This window comes from Elgaria multicarinata, chromosome 11, assembly GCF_023053635.1.
Source record: "Elgaria multicarinata webbii isolate HBS135686 ecotype San Diego chromosome 11, rElgMul1.1.pri, whole genome shotgun sequence".
Classification (NCBI taxonomy): domain Eukaryota; kingdom Metazoa; phylum Chordata; class Lepidosauria; order Squamata; family Anguidae; genus Elgaria; species Elgaria multicarinata.
In genome coordinates this window covers 40,955,439-40,977,268 of record NC_086181.1, presented here as the reverse complement: position 1 = coordinate 40,977,268, position 21,830 = coordinate 40,955,439, and the positions used below count along the sequence as shown (strand labels likewise).

Genomic DNA, 21,830 nt, shown 5'->3' with positions numbered 1-21,830 from the left:
AGTCACCTGTCTAGCTTCCTTCAGTGGAGGGGGTCTCCTTGAAGAGGGCCTCTGAAGATGACCAAAGGGTCTGAACAGGTAATCTGGGAGGTTGTTGTACTCTATTTGACTATCCATCCCTCTACCTTTTTGATAATATTAACATCCAGGGTATATTTGAGTAGGGATGTACTGGGGGTACATCTACTGGGGGTGGGGTCCATCACAGGGAAATCCCTCCCTCTTAGGGCTCAGCAGATTTCCCCAGAGCCCCTGCACATCTTCTGGAATTTCCATGGATTTCTCCCCTTTAAACAAGGTAATATAGGGCAATTTCAGCTAAAATTGGTGTATCTTGGGAAATTTATGGCCATAATTAGGGTATTTTTGCAGCTGTAGCATGCCTAATTATACCTAAGCACTTTACAGCTACAAATGGCATAAAATATGTTAATTACAGCTATGACTTGCCCAACATACAACAATTATGGCCACAATTTGGCTTATCTTGCTCTGTTTAAAGAGAGGGGGAGCCACAAAAAAATCCAGAGGATGTGCAGGAAGTGAGCGCCAATTTGCTGAGGGCTCTGCAGGTCAGATAACCAGGAATCCAACCTCATTCAGGTCCTCAGAGGATTTCTCTAGAATCCCTTGGTTGAGCAAAGGCAAAAAAAAAAAAAAACCCAAAAACTGTGCACAGCCAAAAGAAGATGTACAGTGTCTACTTTGGCAAGAATCAGCCCCTGATGCTCCATCCCACACAACTGGATGTGTGTGCTTGTGTGGGTGAAGGTGGCTGTAATGGCCCTTGGCTAATGTGGGGATGGGCTTACCAGCTCAACTGGCAGTCCCCCTCCCCTCCCCCAGCCCTACAGGCCTTGCTGTCCAAGTAATATACTGCTGAAACTTCCACAACAGCATTCTTTGTTTATGTCTATATGTGTGTGTGTGTGTGTGTGTGTGTGTGTGTGTGTGAATTCCTGAGAAGACACACACCAGACTGTTGGATCCTGGAATGGATCCTGGATATGTTTCCAGGGATTTACTAATTGCTGAGGAGCTGGAGGAATCAGAAGACTCAGCAGAAAACTTAAAGGTCAACGTTGCACCTGGACATTGATGTCATGATTGAATAATTGGTGACTTGATTGTTTCAATCAAGGGATTGCAAGCAGTTGCATCACTGTACAGTTAGCCTATAAAAAGGATTGTATTCCCATGTACATGTATAACTCACTCACTCACTCCATCTATGTATCAGAGCTGTATTGACTGACCGTATGTAAGTATTTGTATTTGTGATTGCCATAACTAAATTATATTTTTATATGCCAGTAAAGGTTTCTTTAAACCTACTGAAAGTCTCAGTCTTAATCTGTGTCTGTGCTGAGTTTGCTGGAAACCGCTGCAAAACTCTGTTATAAGGTTATTGGCCAGAAGCCCAGTCTGGCAATAACTAAAATAAGGTTGTAAATATTAGACCAACATATTCCAATACAGACTGCCTACACAAAGACAATAGAGAAGAGGCCTCCAGAAAGGGAAGAGAAACTAACAGCTGCAGTCTCCTTAAATATATTTATACACATATTATACTGGCATTCCATTTGAAGCAAGTCCTGAGGATTATCCTTTTCACCTCTGCTTCTCCCTCTCCCCGTCTCAGCATTTACTGAAGAATAAAATGATTGTTATCCACCATTCATGGTGAGCCAACAACGCTCCCTACCACCACCACCACCAATGCACCAGAACATTTCCAGGTCTGGGATGAATGGATGTAACACACCTATGTGAAATTGTATAATGGCTGGTTGCTAAATACAATAAACTTGGACTTGGACTTGGACTTGGACCAATGTTGGAGGGCACAAAATGGGAACCAGGCTGTCAACTCATTTCCTGCTGCTGTTGCCCATTTGCAACAGCTGCGGTGCAGCAGAGAAGCGACATAAATGAGAAGTTGTGCTACTGCCACAGCTATTAGAGACACCCCTCGCCCCTGCCCCAAGAAACCATTGGGGATTTTCACCTCCGCCTGGAGAAATGAGGTGAAATGCTCCCGCTCCGTTCATTTCTCAGCCCACAAATATGGTGGGGAATTTTGAGAGTTTGAACCCCCACCTCCAATCTTCATGCCACGTCATCAAATTAGCAACTCCTTGAATCTACATTTAGTTGGAATAAGTGTGTGGGGTCGGTGGGTGGATGGAGACACCGTTCCTGTATCAACTGTCACCTCATCCCTTCCGAAACCTCCAAAATAAACAACAGGAAATCAAGTGTAATAAATAAAATAAAATAAATACGCTTTATGTGTGTATGTTCTGTGTTTTAACATTTTAAACTTGTTTTTATCTCAATTTTAGAATTTCTGTAAAAACCCCAGTATATAAGTGTAATAAATAAATAAATAAATAAGTCAAGCATTTCCCAGGGTAACATGCCATTTGGTTCTACGTCATTTGTCCTGGAGGCTTCACAATCCAGAAGGACTGAAACCCAAAAACATGAGGAATCTGATCCCCATCATGTTTTAGAAGTGTACGCACTACTTGCTACAGCTGTCATCTCACTCCTCCCCTTCCTCTTCTCAGCAGAAAACCACTTACTTCTTCTTTGATAGAAAGTCACTCTCTCCCATCTTTACCTTGAACTTGGTGTTTTCCATGGTGCAACAGTGCCACCAAAAGTGCATGCACACCGCACTGCCCCTCCTCCAACAAACATGAAAAACCAGAGGCCTCAACTTGTTTACTGGATGCAAAAGTAACAGCTGTGGGGGAAAGGACAACAGACTAATAAGCATGGCTCAATAAGTCATATCGAAACTTTCGGTGGTTTCCTCAGAAGAAGCCACAAAGGGAAACATCTTCTTTTCATACACCCACTTGTAGATCTTTGCTGCCGCCAAGTGGTTGGAGCTAATGCGTTTCACGTCACTCTGTTCCCTTGCCCTATTCATTGTCTGTATTGGATCACTTAGCTGTTTGAGAAATAGGTAGTGTACAACAGGGCCGACACCAACTTTCGGCATACTTGGGCATATGCCAGGGTCCCAATACCATAGATGGGCCCACTATTAATGTTAACTCTTCCCTCTCCAATATTACTTCTGCTAGTGGGTGGTGGGTCTGGCTGCTTCCAAGGAAGCCAGCCATGAGGTTCTGATAGATGGGGAGGTCAGGGGCTCACCAGAGAGCATTTTGTCCAAGGGTTTTCTCAAACCTGAAGCTGTCTGTAAATGCTCAAGCCTGGTTCATCTATCAATTGCTGTAGCATCTGCCCCAGCTGTTTGGATTAATCAGAGATTGACACTATTTTCTGGTGGCCCCTATCTATGAGGAATCTCTTTCCATAATTTGCCCCTATTTGGGGGGGTGGGCTTTTTGAAGATACCTTTTTGAAAGATTTGCCAATATTTGCACATGAGCTAGTAGCTTTCCTTCCAACTGGGGATGTCAGAGAAAACTGTTCCAGGTGGGGAGGAGTCAAGTCCACCAAGCTATTGGGCCAAATCCTGCCCCTTATTTTTCAGAACTTTCTCTCCCTCTCTGAAAGAGGCAACGGTTTTTTTCTGCCTCTGTCAAAGGGAGGGGGGAAATCCAGATAAATTTTTCCTTGGGAAGGGGGACAGGGTTTCCACATACCTTTTTTTAAGTGTAGCTGGATGCTGAGGGGGCTTCTTCCTTTTTAAAAAATAAAATAAAATTCCAGCCTATTTTGGTTGAGTTTTCACTCTCCCCAGCCCTACAAAATGCCAAAAATGGAATGGTCAGAATTTTTGGCCCAACACTACCTTCAGCATCTTGGATTCTGTGTCAAAGCCATTTTTGCATCTCCCACCACCATAAAAAACTTCTTCTCTTCTTCTTCTTTGTCTTCTTCACCTTCATCTTTGTCTTTGTTTTCTTCATCATCATCTTCTTCATTCATCCCACAGTTCTGTTTGAATGTTTATTTCTTTGTAGGATTTTTATGCTTCCTTTTAACAATAAACTCTCTTGATGTTGTATAGATTTTTTAAAAACATGCACACACATAAACCATAACATATGGAAGTATAAACATACAATCAAAAACAACTTAAATCAGCAACACAATAAAAACAGAATAAAGCTAACACAGAAAACAGTAGTGTCAAATATTTAAAAACACTAAAGCATTTTTTTTAAAAAAAATAAAAAATCCCCAAAGCATGGGGAAACCTGTTCATCACCTGGTGCTCCAAAACCAACAATGTTCGATCAGATTCTAGACAGAATACTGTGCTAGATAGTCCATTGTATTTTTCAAACTTCCAATGCTTAAGGTAAACTTTCTAGAGCCATTTATTTCATGAGGGGCTCTTCTAAAACTGCCAAGGATCACCTGCATGTTGTAGAGATGTCTCTCAAACATCAGTCTTCAGTTGTTGTTGGACTACAGCTCCAGTCACCCCTGACTATCAACCATGCTTCCAAGGAATGATGAGGTTTGTAGTCCAGCTGCATCTGGGAACCCAGGCTTGAGAAACACTGCAGTAAGGGGTCCCAAGACATTGATAAAGGTGACACTCCATAAATGTCACAAGTTCTACAAAACCTAAGAACATAATAAAACCCTGATATGTCTCGAAGAAACTGCAGTGCCTTAAGAAGATAGTTTGAAAAACACTAGTTTCTAACCCTTCTAAAAATGGCAGGAGAATGATGCATGGTGTCCTGATACCTTTGGAGAAAGATACAGTCCAAATATAATGGTTGGATAGATGATATTACTATTTGCTTACATATATGCCAAGATTGGAATGCCAGCTAGAGTCATAAGGCTGTAAGAACAGAAGAAGAGCCCTTCTAAATCAGACCAAAGGTCCATCTAGTCCAGCATACTGGTTCCCACAGTGGGCAGCCAAATGTCTCCAGGAACCCCACAACAAGGAGGCTATGAACACAATAGCTTTCATATATGCTATGACTGGTGCCATTAAGAGGGTCCATAAATCAGTAGAACACAGGCTTTGCATACAGAAGGGCCTTAGACCTGCTGCACTTATGTCCTGCTTGGGACTTTCATGTAGGCAGATGGTGAGCCATGGTATGAACAGAATGCTGGACTAGATGGATCTTTAGTGTGACCCAGCATGGCTCCTCTCATGTTCTTATGTCCTAGGATCAATGCCTGGCATCTCCGGATAGGACTAGAAAAATGTCTGACTGAAACATTGGAGGGCTCCTGCCAGTCACTGCTGACAGTAATGGGTAAACTGGAGCAATGGCCTGACTCCATATAAGACAGATTACTATGGTCCTGTGTTCCTTTTATAGCCATTTTTATACTTTCCACCCACCCCTGAACTTTTGCCAACCACCAAAGGAATCCCTTCTCCCCTCCCAAAGATTTTGAATGGGGAATGTGAGATGAAACCACCTACAACGGGGTTCATGTATTTTCACATTTTCGTAACATTCAGAAGACACCTTAAACCATGGCTTAACCATGGTGGTTAAGCCAGAAAGCCAGGCCGTGTTCAGAAGACACTTTAAACCATGGCTTTAAACATGGTAAGGCTTTTTGCTTTATTCACCATGGTTAAAGCTGTGGTTTAAGGTGTCTTCTGAACACAGCCTGGCTTTCTGGCTTAACCACCATTGTTAAAGCCATGGTTTAAGGTGTCTTCTGAATGGGGCCCAAATTCCTGTCATCCCAACCAAAGGCCTGAATGTGAGATAGCTCAATGCCGCAAACCTGCTGGCAGTTGTCAACCAGAGAAAGGTTCAGCCTACTCCAGATATGACTCAAAAGTGATACCTCTGTGGGTTTCTCAAACAGGAAATCAAAGACCATGGCATGGGGGTGGGGTGGGGAAACCAGGACTTGGCTCCATTTCTAAACCTCTGCTGCCACCAGATGGCCACTTTGCAGTACAAAATATCCTCTTCTTTAATTTATTTCCATTTTCTTTTCTATAACGAACCTGCCATTCAGCAGGTTCATCGCTCAACCCCGAATCTGCTCAAATTTTTTAAAAAATACATCAATATATAAATTCGGTTCCAGCAAAACCTGAGCTTGCTGGGTTCTCTGATTTCCTCCTTGAAGTTCCTTCTGACTTGTGTCTATACTGGATTGTCAGCTTTAGGGATTTCATGAGCTTTTGATATTTCATAGAATCATAGAATAATAGAGTTGTAAATGACCTATAAGGCCATAAGTCCAACCCCTGCTCAATGCAGGAATCCACATTGAAACATACATTTTGCAAGATGTACATAAATCAAATAGCTTCAGGACATGGTGCAGGACATGGTCCCAGAGTGCAGGACACGGAATAATGGGATCAAGTTAAAGGAAGCCAGATTCCAGCTGGACATCAGGAAAAACTTCCTAACTGTTAGAGCAGTATGACAATGGAATCAGTTAGCTAGGGAGGTTGTGGGCTCTCCCACACTAGAGGCCTTCAAGAGGCAGCTGGACAACCATCTGTCAAGGATGCTTTAGGGTGGATTCCTGCATTGAGCAAGGGGTTGGACTCGATGGCCTTGTAGGCCCCTTCCAACTCTGCTATTCTATGATTCTATGATTTTAGGAGATTAGTAACGTGCAGGCTACAAATTACATTTCAAGTCCATCTTCGGCTTTAGAAGGTTCAAGCTGGTCAAATTCTGGTCAAACATGAATTGAAACTATCCCTATTTATATTCCATTGACCATGCAAGATGGGCTACCAACCTGGCCTGCAACATCTAAAACCCAATGCAAAGGTACAGTGTATTAAGGACTTTGTGGTCATTCCATGACCAATGAAATGATGCCATGTAATATTTATTTTATTTATTCATTTAGACATTAATATCCTGCCCTATATCACAAGGATCTCAGGACGGTGAACAGATAAAATCATACAAACAATATGAAACAATAAAGACACATAGCTAAAAACAAATTAAACCAGTAGAGGATTTAAAAACAGGAAAACCAATTAAAACAATTCCAACTATGTACAGGCTTGGTGAATTTAGCCGTCAAAGGCTTTGTAAAAAAAGCCGTGTCTTAACTTAGCACTGAAATGAAACCAGTGCCAGTCGGGCCTCCAAGGGGAGGACATTCCACGGCTGGGGTGCCACAATAGAGAAAGCCCTCTCCCATGTCCCACCAAAGCAGGATGAAGGGAGGCCTCAGAAGCAGGCCTTTTCAGTGGTAGCACCTGTTTTTCTGGCTTGAATATCTGCAGCTGATCATATCTTCTGCTCCATCTTACTGCTTTTTTCAACTGTTTTATGTTACTGGTGTAGTTTTTAAACTAGGGTATACTGCAGATAGGTGAAGCAGTAAATGAATAAATAAAAAATATAAATAAACTGTTTTAATACTGTTTTTTAAAGTATAATCGTTATGTTATTCTAGTTGAAATTGTTTTTAATTGTATTTTCCATTCATCCAATTTCAATTGGTCAGATCTGTAATAAATCTGATGTGTTCCCAGGTGTCAAAGGAAAGACACACACAACCTCTCAAGGCAGTTGATTTTGCTATCGGTTGTACATTGGCCTCTAAATTAAGGTGGGTGTTTGGACAGTGGCCACTAGGTGTCACCTCAACACTTTGCAACTCTCCAAAAATCTCTTATGTCTACAACAATTCTTTGCAGCTGGTGGAGTATAAAATATAACTATTAAGTGTTAAGAGGATCAACACAGTTCATGATTACCAAGCACCCCCAAAATAAGCTACCGACTTATTTAGCACTCTTCAAATACTTAAAAGGTTGTCACACAGAGGAGGGCCAGGATCTCTTCTTGATCCTCCCAGAGTGCAGGACGCGGAATAACAGGCTCAAGTTAAAGGAAGCCAGATTCCGGCTGGACATCAGGAAAAACTTCCTGACTGTTAGAGCAGTACGACAATGGAATCAGTTGCCTGGTGAGGTTGTGGGCTCTCCCACACTAGAGGCCTTCAAGAGGCAGCTGGACAACCATCTGTCAGGGATGCTTTAAGGTAGAGACTGAAACAACTGGGCATGTTTAGCCTGGAGAAGAGAAGATTGAGGGGAGACATGATAGCACTCTTCAAATACTTAAAAGGTTGTCACACAGAGGAGGGCCAGGATCTCTTCTTGATCCCCCCGGAGTGCAGGACACGGAATAACGGGCTCAAGTGACAAGAAGCCAGATTCCAGCTGGACATCAGGAAAAACTTCCTGACTGTTAGAGCAGTACGACAATGGAATCAGTTACCTAGGGAGGTCGTGGGCTCTCCCACCCTAGAGGCCTTCAAGAGGCAGCTGGACAGCCATCTGTCAGGGATGCTTTAGGGTGAATTCCTGCATTGAGCAGGGGGTTGGACTCGATGGCCTTGTAGGCCCCTTCCAACTCTGCTATTCTATGATTCTATGATTCTAGTTAGGATACTTGGCATCCAGCTCTTCATTTTGGGGGTCAGGTTTTGAACCTTGGATAACTCTTTTAGAGCTCTGACTGGTTGTGACTAAAACCCAGACTGGCTTCACAGCCCCACTGAAATCGGAGTCACCAGCCTTCACTAGATTCAGCGCTGGTCTAAGCAATCTCTAGCGCAATGCCAATGGTGTTTGATTGTTTTTCCACACAAGCCTGTTAGACCAGCATACTCCATTGGTGATGTACTAGAGGTTGCTTACCCTAATGCTATGCTAATGGCTACAGTGCAGCGGCAGCATTAGTCACTGCCTCTAGTTTTTGTAGATTTATCAACTGCCTTTCTGGACCACATCCACCAAAGGTAGTGAACACAATTTGACTAGTTAACAGGGCAGGGGGGGGGCACTAGCATATACAGAAGTTAATTGGAAAGCAACAACCAAAAAACACACACTACTAAAAACAACATTTTATTAAATATTTAAAAAGAGTAGGAGGAGAAATAGTTCCTTCTAGCAAAGCCTGGTGATTGTGCGTATGTGTGTAATGGTGGTACTGACTGGGAAAATGTAACTGTACAAATGATACACTCACTAGCATATTATGGCCCTCCACTCCAAACTCTAGACTTAAGAACACTAAATGAACCTATAAAACCTCCTTTCCCTCTGATGCCAAGTGCTGCAGATATCCACAAGAATCACACATCTGGTTGCTGCTAAGAAGCACATTCTCCTTTCATCTCTTTGAGAACATCACCATTCTTACCCAGCGATATTAGCAATGGATTTTGAAGCTGGTTTGGTATCCATGGAGGTTGACCACCATAGTCTCCAGGGGGGGTTATTGGTGATCAGTCCCTCCTTGTGGCAGCTCAGGTTGTCTTAGTGATCAAACCTAGCCCATGTCTAATGCAGTTTCAGTCAAGTGGCAGCTCCAAAGCCCAGATCCAACAACCACTCTTGAAATCTACATTCAATGATGGGGGAGAAGTCCTACTCCCTTCCATAGTGTTTGTCATTATTCTAAAACTGCCCTGAATATGGCCCAAAAGGAGAACCCAGAAATGTATCAATATTTCATCAATATGTTCACCTGGGTACCATTTCCCTTTATCTCTATGACAACAGTAATGCTAAACTCAGTCAGAAGAAAGGTTTGGATATTTTTCTCATTAGTAGGCAAGTGGTTTTAAATTATACCATTCCAAACACAGGATTGTCCCAGATTTGAGCTTCAGGAAAGATGATATGTATTGGGCTTGCGAAACTGGGTGGTGTCAACAACGAATTGTTCTGCAACTCTTCTCAACACAGATCAAGACTCTCACTTTAGGAACACCCAGCACCTTCCTTCCTAAAGCTTTCCATAAAGCCTCCTTGACTTCATTGTTCCTGATGGTGTATATGAAAGGATTGAGCACAGGGGTAATCACAGTGTTGAGCACAGAGATGGCTTTGTTGAGGCTGAATGAAGAGTGCGCAGCAGAAGGTCGTAAGTATATGAAAAGGACTGCCCCATACAAAATGCTGACCACAATCAGGTGAGAGGCACAGGTGGAGAAGGCTTTCTGCTGTCCACTGGTTGAAGGGATGCGGAGAATTGTGGAGATAATGAAGACATAAGACACCATTGTTAAGAGTAGAGAGGTCAGTATAACAGCCACTGCAATCAGAAAACCAAGAGCTTCAATGAGATGTGTGTCACCACCTGCAATTTTCAACATTGGCCCAATGTCACAATAATAATGGTTGACAATGTTAGAGTGGCAGAAGGGAAGCCTCACTACCAATACTGTCTGCAAAATGATGGTGCAAAAGCCCCCAAACCAGGCAGTCAACGCAAGCTGAAGACAAACACTGGTAGTCATGATGCTTGTGTACCTCAGTGGTTGGCAGATGGCTAAGTATCTGTCAAAAGACATGACAGTGAGGATATAAAACTCTGTGATGCCAAACAGGAAGTGGAAGTATGACTGTGCCATGCAGCAGTAGAAACAGATGGTGGTCTTTGCTGAGAGAAGGTTGGCCAACATCTTGGGGACAACAGCAGTGGTATACCACATCTCAAGGAAAGAGAGGTTGCTAAGGAAGAAATACATAGGTTTCTGGAGCCGACGGTCAACCCTCACCATGACAATGATGAGACCATTGCCTGCAATGGACAAAATGTAGAGCAGAAGGACGACTATAAACAAAGTGATATTCATTTCCCAAATGGGTGGGAAACCAAGGAGGATAAAGTCTGCCACTCTTGTACAATTCTCCAAATCCATAATGTGACTCCCTAAGACTGAAATAAAGAAAAGTGTTGGAGACGTTATTTATCCAGATGTTTATTTTACCCTCTTCCCCCCCCCAAAAAAGAGAGCAGAATACAAATACTTCTTATATCATTTCTATTCCCATTTTATAGAAAGAAGAACTGGTACTAGGGGGAAAAGGACAATCCCAAGAAAATTCACTAAGGGCGTTCCTAGACGAGGCCTTAGCGCGCCTTGAGAGACAGTTTCCCTGCTGTGCTTCCACATGACGCACAGGGGAATCCGGCTCCAGGCCGCACTGAAGCCTCCTCTAACGCGCCATAAGCGAACTCGCTTATGGCGCGCCTTTTCCCCAGCCCCGGCCTGAGGCGGGGGCTGGGGAACGTCTAGCTACTTCCGTGGCTTTTTGCGGCTACTCGCTTACTCGCGAGTAGCCGTAAAAAGCCGCAGACTGGCCACAGCGCTGAGCGCTGTGCCCATAGGCCGGGGGAGATCCCGGTAGGGAGAAGGGGAGACGACACAGGACAGACACACACACACGCAGGGAGAAGGGGAGATGACACAGGACAGACACACACACATGCAGGGAGAAGGGGAGACGACACAGGACAGACACACACACACGCAGGGAGAAGGGGCGACGACACAGGACAGACACACACACACGCAGGGAGAAGGGGAGACGACACAGGACAGACACACACACACATCAGGGAGAAGGGGAGACGACACAGGACAGACACACACACATCAGGGAGAAGGGGAGACGACACAGGACAGACACACACACATCAGGGAGAAGGGGAGACGACACAGGACAGACACACACACATCAGGGAGAAGGGGAGACGACACAGGACAGACACACACACACGCAGGGAGAAGGGGAGACGACACAGGACAGACACACACACGCAGGGAGAAGGGGAGACGACACAGGACAGACACACAAACACGCAGGGAGAAGGGGAGACGACACAGGACAGACACACACACGCAGGGAGAAAGGGAGACGACACAGGACAGACACACACGCAGGGAGAAGGGGAGACGACACAGGACAGACACACACACACGCAGGGAGAAGGGGAGACGACACAGGACAGACACACACACACGCAGGGAGAAGGGGAGACGACACAGGACAGACACACACACACGCAGGGAGAAGGGGAGACGACACAGGACAGACACACACACACGCAGGGAGAAGGGGAGACGACACAGGACAGACACACACACACGCAGGGAGAAGGGGAGACGACACAGGACAGACACACACACATGCAGGGAGAAGGGGAGACGACACAGGACAGACACACACACACGCAGGGAGAAGGGGAGACGACACAGAGCGAATGGGGGGGGTTTAACTAAAAAAAAAAAACCTTACCTTCTCCGCAGTCTTCGGGCCGCACATGGCCCCTTTAAACTTTTAAAAAAATGGCGGACGCTGCAGGGATCCAACGTCCCTGCGCGTCCTGCGTCTGGAAGCCCAGGCGGTGCGCGCTAACATCAGCTCGCTGCCGCCCCGCCTCCCTGCCGGCTTATCCCGGCAGGTCTAGCAAAGCCCTAAGTTGAAGTTTGGAGCTGGGTGTTGACCATGCTCTAAGCCATATATCTGAACCCTGCATTTTTTAAAAAAAAATATGGATCCATAAAATTCTGTGCTTACAAATTTATATCCCTTTATAGCAAATCAACCATTACACATATTGAGGATGGATAGATAGATAGATAGATGTAGATAGATGTATAGATAGATGTAGTTAGATAGAAGATAGGTAAATCTACATTCATATGTTGGGATAAAAAGAAAGCTTACAGGAGTGGGTAGATGGATGAGGAGGAGAGAGGGTGTGGACATTGCCAGAGGGAATTGGGGGAAGGTTGTTAATAAGTATAGATATATAATGGAGATGAACCAGAGTAGGATAGATACAAAAGAAAGAGAAATTATATGGGAAAGCAAATAAAATGATGTGTTCAATTACAGAAAGAGCCAAAGAAGGAGAGGGTAGTAAGTTTGGGTGACCAGATAGCTAAACAGAGACCACATTTCTTGGCTGCTTTTTTCTTCATAGGCTTCAGTGTGAATTGGTTAATCATGCATTAGGCCGTAGCTAGACATAAGGTTTATCCCAGGATTGTCCTGGGATCAAACCTGTTCATCTAAGTGCCACACAGGGCATTCAGCGCTCAGGCAGGGATGAACCCGGGATGATCCTGGGATAAACCTTAGGTCTAACTACGGCCTTAGTCTCACTGAAATCAGTGAGAACAGTTAGTCATGACTAATTTTAGCCCCATTGATTTCAAGGAGATGAAAGCTTAAGGTAATCTGGATCAAACCCATACTTTGCGGTAATGAGTGAATGGAGAAGAGCAAACTGAAAAACCCAGTACAATGATGGAAAGAATGTGTTCCAAACAAATATATTCAACTGCAGCTATACATCATTAATTCATCAAAATCTTATTTTAAAGTATGGTAGATATCAGTAGGTGGACATAGGAAAGAAATGAGATAGATAGATAGATAGATAGATAGATAGATAGATAGATAGATAGATGACAGATTCTACTAAAAATATTACACATTTCAAAATATGTGTTTTGTTTTGTTTTGAGTTTTGGGCCTCCGATGTGAGAAAATGATATGAAACAAGCAAGGCAGTTTATAGACTTCTGTAAGAAATAAGTTTATTAATGGGGGGGGGGGGATTGTGGAATTCAAGCTCCCCAGAAGACTACATGTCCTAAGGAAAGAATGATACTCACATCCTAAATTATCAATCCATCAAAATTGTGCCGACAGTGCAGGTTCAGTGCAGGATAAGATATAAAATTAAAATGCATATTTCTGAGCCATAATTCAGAGCTACCGTTCTTCTGAAATTAAATGCTATATGTTTTATCCTTAATCTCAATTTTCATTTCTATCTACTCCATCAAAGGTTACCTAGAGATGTGTGCTGCTCAAATCAAATTCAGATGAACAGTGGATCAAAGAAATCCTTTACATGCAGATTTTAAAATACATTTTTTCTACACTATTTAAAGCCTTTCCTGCAGATCATATTAAGCAAACCCATCTTCTTCAGAACACTTGGGAATCTCTCTCCAAGGATACGTGCTTTGATTTCCCATAAGGAAAGTTTCTGCACCCTCTTAGGAAGATGTTATCTTAAACCAACTTGGATAAAAACTCTTTAACATTTTGCCTAGAGTAAAATGACCTCTACTACAGAAGGTTGTTGTGGGGCAATCTGTCATTTTATGGACTTTTTGGAATGGATCCAGAAACTGTCTTATGCAAGAGGAAGGGACCTTCTGTAGGAAGTGTTCCACTCATGGAAAGTCCTTCTTTCACATTTTGAAGTGTCCCCTTCCCACACATATCCCCTCCCACATGCACCCTCTCCCCCCCACACACACACCACAAACATCTTCCAACACACCCTGCTCAGTAGGGCCTTCTGACAGTGCAGCATTTTCAAGAGTTGGGGGGATGCAATGAAAAGGAGAGGTGGAGAAGCTCACTTCCAGCAACACAATTGATCAAGCATTAATCTAGATTCATCTCTTTCAGTCTAAAGCCCTAAAATAACAGGCTAAGACATTACACATAGGCCTTAGCTAGACCTAAGGTTTATCCCGGGATCATCCCGGGGTCATCCCTGCCTGCTCCCAGGATATCCTGTGTGTCATTTACATGAATAGGGATGACCCCGGGACAATCCCAGGATAAACCTTAGGTCTAGCTAAGGCCTTACAGAGAAATCCTATGGTGATGAGAGAATTTGTGGCAGAGCTACCAATATATCCTCCATTCTGAAAACTCACTACAACAAGGGTAGAAGATGATAGAGAAGATTTCTTTCTTACCTTTCTCCTTATCATTCTCTTTTCTTCTCCCCCCCCCCCCATGCATTTATTGGGAGGAAACTAACTACTCCAATGCAAGGCCACTGGGGTAGTTGATAGCTTTTTTTGAGGAGGGGGTGTTGGAAAATGGCCACCAATGTAACCCTGCTGGTGGGACATCAACACTCATTGCATTTTCCTTTATATGTACTGGGAGAGGACACAAGAACATAAGAAAAACCATGGTGGATCAGACCAGGGTCCATCTTGTCCAGTATTCCATTCACACAGTGGCCGACCAGGCGCCCAAGGAAACCCACAAGCAGGACATGAGTACATCAGCACCCTCCCACCCATGTTCCCAAGAAACTGGTGTACATAGGCATACAGTCTCAGATACTAGAGGTACCATGTAGTCATCATGACTAGTAGCCATTGAGAGCCTTCTCCTCCATGAATTTCTCTAATCTTCTAAAGCCATCCAGATTGCTGGCTATCACTGCATCTTGTGATAGCAAATTCCATACTTTGACTATGCAGTGGGTGAAGAAGCAAAGCTCTCTGTCTGGCTCTCTGCCATCCTTCCGGTGGGCTTTCCACTCCATGCATGGAGCCCAGCTTTAGGATTGCATCCTTAATTGTGGTGTGGTGTAGTGGCTAAAGTGTCAGACTGGGAGTCGGGAGATCTGGGTTCTAGTCCCCACTCAGCCATGGAAACCCTCTGTGTGACTTTGGGCCAGCCCAACCTACTTCAGAGGGTTGTTGTTGTGAGGATAACATGGAGAGGAAGAGGAGGAGGATTATGTATGCTGCCTTGGGTTCCTTGGAGGAAAAAGGCGGGATATAAATGCAATAAATAATAAAATAAATTATTACACAGCAGTGGTACTTTGGGAATATGTAAATTCCATTTGGAATAGTTACTTAGGGCCTTACTAGACCCGGCAGGGAGGCGGGGCCGAGGCGCACTACCGTTAGCACGCCTCCCCCAGGCTTCCAGACGGCGGAGCCGCAGGGAGGACGGAAGCCCTGCGGCGTCCGCCATTTTTGTTGTTGTTGTTTAAAGGGGCCGCGGGTGGCCCAAAGACTCCGGGAAGGTAAGGGGTGTTTTTGTTAAAACCGGGGGGGGGGAAGGATGGCAGGGTGGGTGGCAAGGGGGGGCGGGTGACAGAGGGAGCCTGAGGCCGGAGCTGGGGAAAAAGCATGCCATAAGCGAATTCGCTTATGGCGCGTTGGAGGAGGCCTCAGCACGGCCTGCCTCCGGATTCCCCTGTGCGTCATCTGGACGCACAGCAGGGAAACGGGGTCAGAAGGCGCGCTAAGGCCTCGTCTAGGAAGGCCCTTAGTTGCTAACTAATGCTTTTTAATTGATTTAGCTTCATATTGTAAACTGTGGAAAGGTACATTTATGAAGTACTGGAATCAGTACAATTAGGTGTGTGTGTATGTGTGTGTATGAATTTAACATACTACAAGTGAGGCAAAATGTTGCTCTTTTCCAGGAAACTGCATTCCAAATTTGTGTGTGTGTGTGTGTTCCTCTGCAAGAGACACACATCATTTTAGGGATACAACTCCTCATTGGGCTGTTCCACAGTTCCCACATACATTTTTTACATTAACATTTTTGTCATTTTATAAAGTGTTGATTCTCTCCTCCCTCCCCTTAGCCTCTGATGTGACTTGCAATGATGGGAGTTGTAGTCCAACACCTTTGGAGGGCACCAGGTTGGGGAAGGGCTGCTCTAAACAAAAAAAAAGAGGAGTAGGTGGCCCTAAGTTGTTCGTCATCAGTTTTCCACAACCCTACAGTCACCTCTGCATATCCTATTCTCCATCCTGTCCTCATGGTTTATATCTCCTTTGCGAGAATGAGAATTTCACTGGCACTTTCTGCCTCCTTAGGGAGGATGTGGTGTTAAAGGCTTGTGAGCCTTAACTCCCAATTTCCCTGCTTTTTGGAGTTTGGTTGAAAACTGTAGAGCCTTTAACGTTGTTTTGTAAACCATAGGTTTTTTGTTTATTGAATTATTTTATAGACTCTGCAGGAATACATTTATGACTGAAACTAGTGCATACTTCAAAGAATAATGTGCACACTGCACAAAGAATTATACTCACATTGTAGCTGATGATCCAATAAAAATGTGTAAGCATTTCAATTTTAAGCCAGCCGTTAGCAGTCCAATTAAACATGCATATTTTAGTTCATAATTTGAAGCTTTCTTCTAGTAAAATTAAGGTCTGTACATTTCTTCCAAAGGTCCTGGAGGTCAGGGATGCTTTAGGGTGGATTCCTGCATTGAGCAGGGGGTTGGATTCGATGGCCTTGTAGGCCCCTTGCAACTCTGCTATTCTATGATTCTATGATTCTATGATTCTATCTATTCAACCGACAGTCTACCACACTGTTTTCTTCAAGCTCTGTTCAGTGAGTTCACATTCATTTCTCTTTTGCTCTATCTACCTATCCAGTAAACAATTGCCTGGAGTTGTACACTGCTCAGATCAGCAAAAGATATACTGTGAAATCAAATTCAGATGAACAATGGATGAAATGAATGTATGATATGCTAATTGTTTCAATATGCCCTATTTAATGTTTTTCATCCAGATCATATAATGCAAATGAAGAAGATCTGCACATCTTCTACCGGACTTGTGGGATTCCCCCCACCCCCAAGGATAAGCCTTGTCTGTTCCCACAAGGAAAGACTATGCAGTTTGAATCTACTTGGAGAAAACTTTTTAATAGTGTCTCAAAAGAAAACATTTCTCAGCAGTTGTGAATTTGGGGATTTTGTCATTCTCATGGACTTCTTCAGTCTCCCTAAAAAAAAAAAAAGTAAAAATAAATAAATAAGGAAATAATAGGCTGTGCTTGGAGAGTTATTTCATGGTGGGTCAGTGGGACAGATGATGTACTGGGCCTGCTACCACATCTTATATTCTACTAGCCACCTGTTGAAGAAGGGGAAAGGAACTGGGATTTATTTATTAAACCATTGTCCCCGTATTCCTTTTTTATATATATAATTTATTTATTTATTACTTTTATATCCCACCTTTTTTTCCTCCAAGGAACCCAAGGTGGCATACATAATCCTCCTCCTCAGCTCTATTTTATCCTCATAACAACAACCCTGTGAGGTGGGTTGGGCTGAGAGTCTGTGACTGGCCCAAAGTCACCCACTGAGCTTTCATGGCCGAGTGGGGACTAGAACCCGGATCTCCCAACTCCCAGTCCAACACGTTAGCCACTACACTGCACTGGCTTTTCTGATGGAACAACACTTAGAATCCTGCATACAGTTCTGGGCATCTAATATATATATATATATTGCAGAGCTGGAAAAAGTGCAGAGGAGGGAAACTAAAATGATCAAGTGGTTGGAACAACACACCTATCAAGGATGGTTACAACAGCTGGGATTGTTTAGCTTGGAAAAAGGTGACTAAAGGGAGACATGATAGAGGTGAACAAAATTATGCATGATGTGGGGAGTGTGGCTAACGAAACACTGTTCTCCCTCTCTCATAATGCCAGAACTCAGAACTGGGTCATCCCATGAAGCTGATTGGTGGGAGATTTAGTTCAGATAAAAGGAAGGACTTCTTCACATAGCGCATAGTTAAACTATGGAACTCACTACCACAAGATGTAGTGATGGCCACCAATTTGGATGGCTTTAAAAGAAAGTGAGACAAATTCACTGACAAAAAGGCTGTCAATGGGCTCATCTATACCAAGCATGATTTTCCACTATGAAAGCGGTATGAAAATTTTATATAAAAGGCAGGAGCCACACTACTGCTTTATAGTGGCACTGAAGTGCACTGACAACTGTTGGGGGCCATGACACATCTACAGCGAACAGGATATTTCACTATGAAAGTGTATGAAAAAGGTATATGGTTTATATCAATGAGCCCCAACACATCATCCATTCCTGATCCCAGGATCCTCTGTGCATCATGTGGACGCACAGGAACAATCTCGGGGTTCACCCCAGAATAAAGCCCTGTCTAGCTAAGGCCGGTATCACACAGAGTATTGCAAAAGCTTCAAAGTACAGTAAAAGCTACAAAAGTAGGAATGAGTGAAGTTAATTTCAGATACATCGAATGTCTCTTTTATTCCAGTGATTTTAACATTAAGATGTTATGTAGAACAGGTTTGTCTTAATTGTGTGCTGTGAAATTAGACATGTGACCAAGGCCATGTTTGGGTGGGGACACCCCCTTGGGGACTGGGCATGTTGGTGGGCATGCCCCCTTGGGGCAGCCATGTTGCCCTTCTTTTTGGTTTCCAAAATATGGTCACCCTAGGTGGGCAGCAGAAGAAAAGGTCTCTGGGTAACAGTTGTCAGCCTAGTTGTGGCTGACTGGAGCAAGTTCTCTCCAGAGGACCTGAGTGTAATACTGCCCCCACCCCACCCACCCCAAAATGTTGATTTTTCTGTAACTTGCTTCAAGTTTATTTTTGTATTTTTCTGGACAGGAAAAAAAATAACCTGAGCTTGCAGGTGTGTGAATGGCATACCGGAAAATTTAACCCAATCACAGACCTCATGCAAACCAGATGAAATAGAACCCTAACATCCATAACCCAAGCCTCTAGATCAGTTCTTACTCTCATGCCTTGCTCTTCACGCCCATCTTTATTGGACACCTGATAGGTGGATAACAGGGACAGGGGCTTTTCAGGAGATCAAAGCATCAAACCAACTCCTCCCCCTTTCATCCCAACAATGTGATAGATTTTTTCAAAACATTTTTTTATCCCAAATAATATTTTGTAATTGATTTCCGTGGTTTTTGTGTTTGTGTGGGTCTGGCCATAGCTAGACCTAAGGTTTATCCCTGGATCATCCAGGGGTCAAACCTGTTCATCTAGGTGACACACAGGGGATCCAGTGCTCAGGCAGGGACGAACCCTGGATGATCCCAGGATAAACCTTAGGTCTAGCTGTGGCCTCTGTGTTTAAATGTTTCAAGTTTGTCGTAGGGCAGATATGCATTTATCTGAAATCCATTGCAATGGCCACCTTGAGTGCCATTTTCTTGGTAGAAGAGTGAGATACAAAACAAATAAATCCATCAATAAGGTCGAGAGCTAAAGAAGTGAATAGCAAAATGCACAGCTTTATATACTTCAGTAGAGAGGAAAATAACATCTAATAACAGAACTAAATGCAAGTTTAAGAGTAGCAGTTAAACAACTGAGATGGGGAAACATACATAAACTGACCTTTTGAGCAAAGCCAAATCTCATGCTTCTAAATGTGTGAAAGCAAGGACGAGGCAGATGGATATAGAGGAAGTTATACTCACAAAAGGCCCAGGAACCTTGAAGCTCTATATTCAAGGGCTTAATGGAACCTATGATAGCTCCTGCAGAACATTCTGCTGCTGATAGACGTACCTGCAAGGCTAGCATTACTTGCTCAAATCTCTCACATACTGTATATACTCCCAACCTACCCCAAAAGAACAATCCAGAGACTAGATGAATGGGTAGTGAACACATCAGAAATGCATGTCCGTCTAATTCACAGGATATATATATATATATATATATATATATATATATATATATATATATTTTCTATGTTAGACTCCATCCTGGATTTAGGTTACAGTAAAAAAAAGGGGGGTAGCTATTCTTACAGCTTGTGATATGAGGCGTTGACAGCAATAGATCAGTCTGTATTAGTTCCCAGCATAGATCACTGTTCTGATTTTAGGAACAGCCTACAGCTTTCCATATGAGCTCTTTGACTTCCTTCCTAAAGCTTTCCGTACTGCATCTTTGAATTCATTGTTCCTGATAGTGTATATGAAAGGGTTTAGTACTGGAGTGACAATAGTGTTCAGTACAGAGACAGTCTTGATTATACTGAAGGAAGAGTTTAAGACAGTAGGTCTTAGATAGATGAAAAGGACTGATCCATACAAGATGCTAGCCACAGTAAGATGAGAAGCACAGGTGGAGAAGGCCCTCCACTGTCCACTGGCTGAAGGGATGCGGAGAATTGTGGAGATGATGAAGATGTATGAAACAAGCGTGCAAAGCATAGAGCCCAGGACCACCGCTACAGTAATCAGGAAACTAAGTGCTTCAATGATATGTGTGTCCCCACCAGCGATCCTCAACACAGCACCACTGTCACAATAATAATGGTCGATCATGTTTGAGTTGCAGAAGGGAAGCCTCAGAAGCATTATCATCTGAAAAAGGATGGAGAAAAAGCCCCCAAACCAAGCTGCAACTGCAAGCTTAAGGCAGATGCTGGAGGTCATGATGGTGTTATACCTCAGTGGATGGCAGATGGCTAAGTACCTATCAAAGGACATCAGGGAGATGACGAAGAATTCTGAGACACCAAAAAGGAAGTAGAAGTATAATTGAGCCATGCAGCAGTAGAAGCAGATGGTGTTCTTGCCTGCTAGGGAATTGACCAACATTTTGGGGATAAAAGCTGTGATGTGTCCACTCTCCATTAAAGAGAGATTGCTAAGGAAGAAGTACATCGGCTTCTGAAGCTGGCGGTCCACACTCACCATGGCAATGATGAGACCATTCCCTGTGATGCACAAGAGGTAGAGCAGGAGGACAACTGCAAATGAAATGATGTTTGTTCCCCAAAAGTGAGGCAATCCAACCAGGGTGAATGCTGTCACTGTTGTACAATTGGACAAATCCATAACTCGGATTTCTCAGACTGAAATTAGAGGAAAAATGCCTTTAGTTATCCAGAAGTTTATTTTACCCCATTTCAATAGTGCAGAGCTGAAATTGATTGATTGATTGATTGATTACATATTTTGGCAGTTTACAATTAAGATTTGCAATCATTTATATATGTTATAGCTTGAAGAGTAAGGCATAGAGATGAAATGACAACTTCAAGAGAATACATTAATCCTAGGTTTGATCTCAGATGCTGACTATGTTTTCAAGTTTAATATGTGGACTATGTAACTAAGAAAAACATTGTGGCTCAGTAGAGTTCTGTGACTACAGATTCATAAAGCACTAAACTTGGGACCAGGATACCCAAGACAGTGCATTCTCCTGTACCAACCTACCCAGTCACTGAAGTCATTGGAGGGCATGCTCCTGGTGGTTCCATGTGGACCTATGGCTTGATTGGTGTCCACCAGGAGAAGAGCCTTTAGTTTGGTGCGCCCTTCTCTTTGGAACTCCCTCCCCTGAAAGTCAGGCAGGTGTCAACACTATGCTGAGGTCATTGGAGGGCATGCTCCTGGTGGTTCCACGTGGACCTATGGCTTGATTGGTGTTCACCAAGAGAAGAGCCTTTAGTTTGGTGGCCCCTTCT

At 43.5% G+C, this 21,830-nt stretch overlaps 2 protein-coding genes across 2 annotated transcripts; both read right to left on the bottom strand.

The window, feature by feature from the left end:
• Positions 1–7,649: 7,649 nt before the first annotated feature.
• On the bottom strand, positions 7,650–13,770 carry LOC134405878 (olfactory receptor 6X1-like). Its single transcript, XM_063137133.1, has 3 exons — positions 13,754–13,770; positions 9,706–10,609; positions 7,650–7,688 (listed from the first exon to the last, which is right to left on the bottom strand). Exons 1-3 carry the CDS (start codon positions 13,768–13,770, stop codon positions 7,650–7,652), a joined length of 960 nt encoding a protein of 319 aa, XP_062993203.1.
• Positions 13,771–20,241: 6,471 nt separating this feature from the next.
• LOC134405877 (olfactory receptor 6X1-like) lies at positions 20,242–21,195 on the bottom strand. The gene has a single exon (XM_063137132.1). The coding sequence runs from the start codon at positions 21,193–21,195 to the stop codon at positions 20,242–20,244; it is 954 nt and encodes a 317-aa protein (XP_062993202.1).
• Between the last annotated feature and the right edge of the window lie 635 nt (positions 21,196–21,830).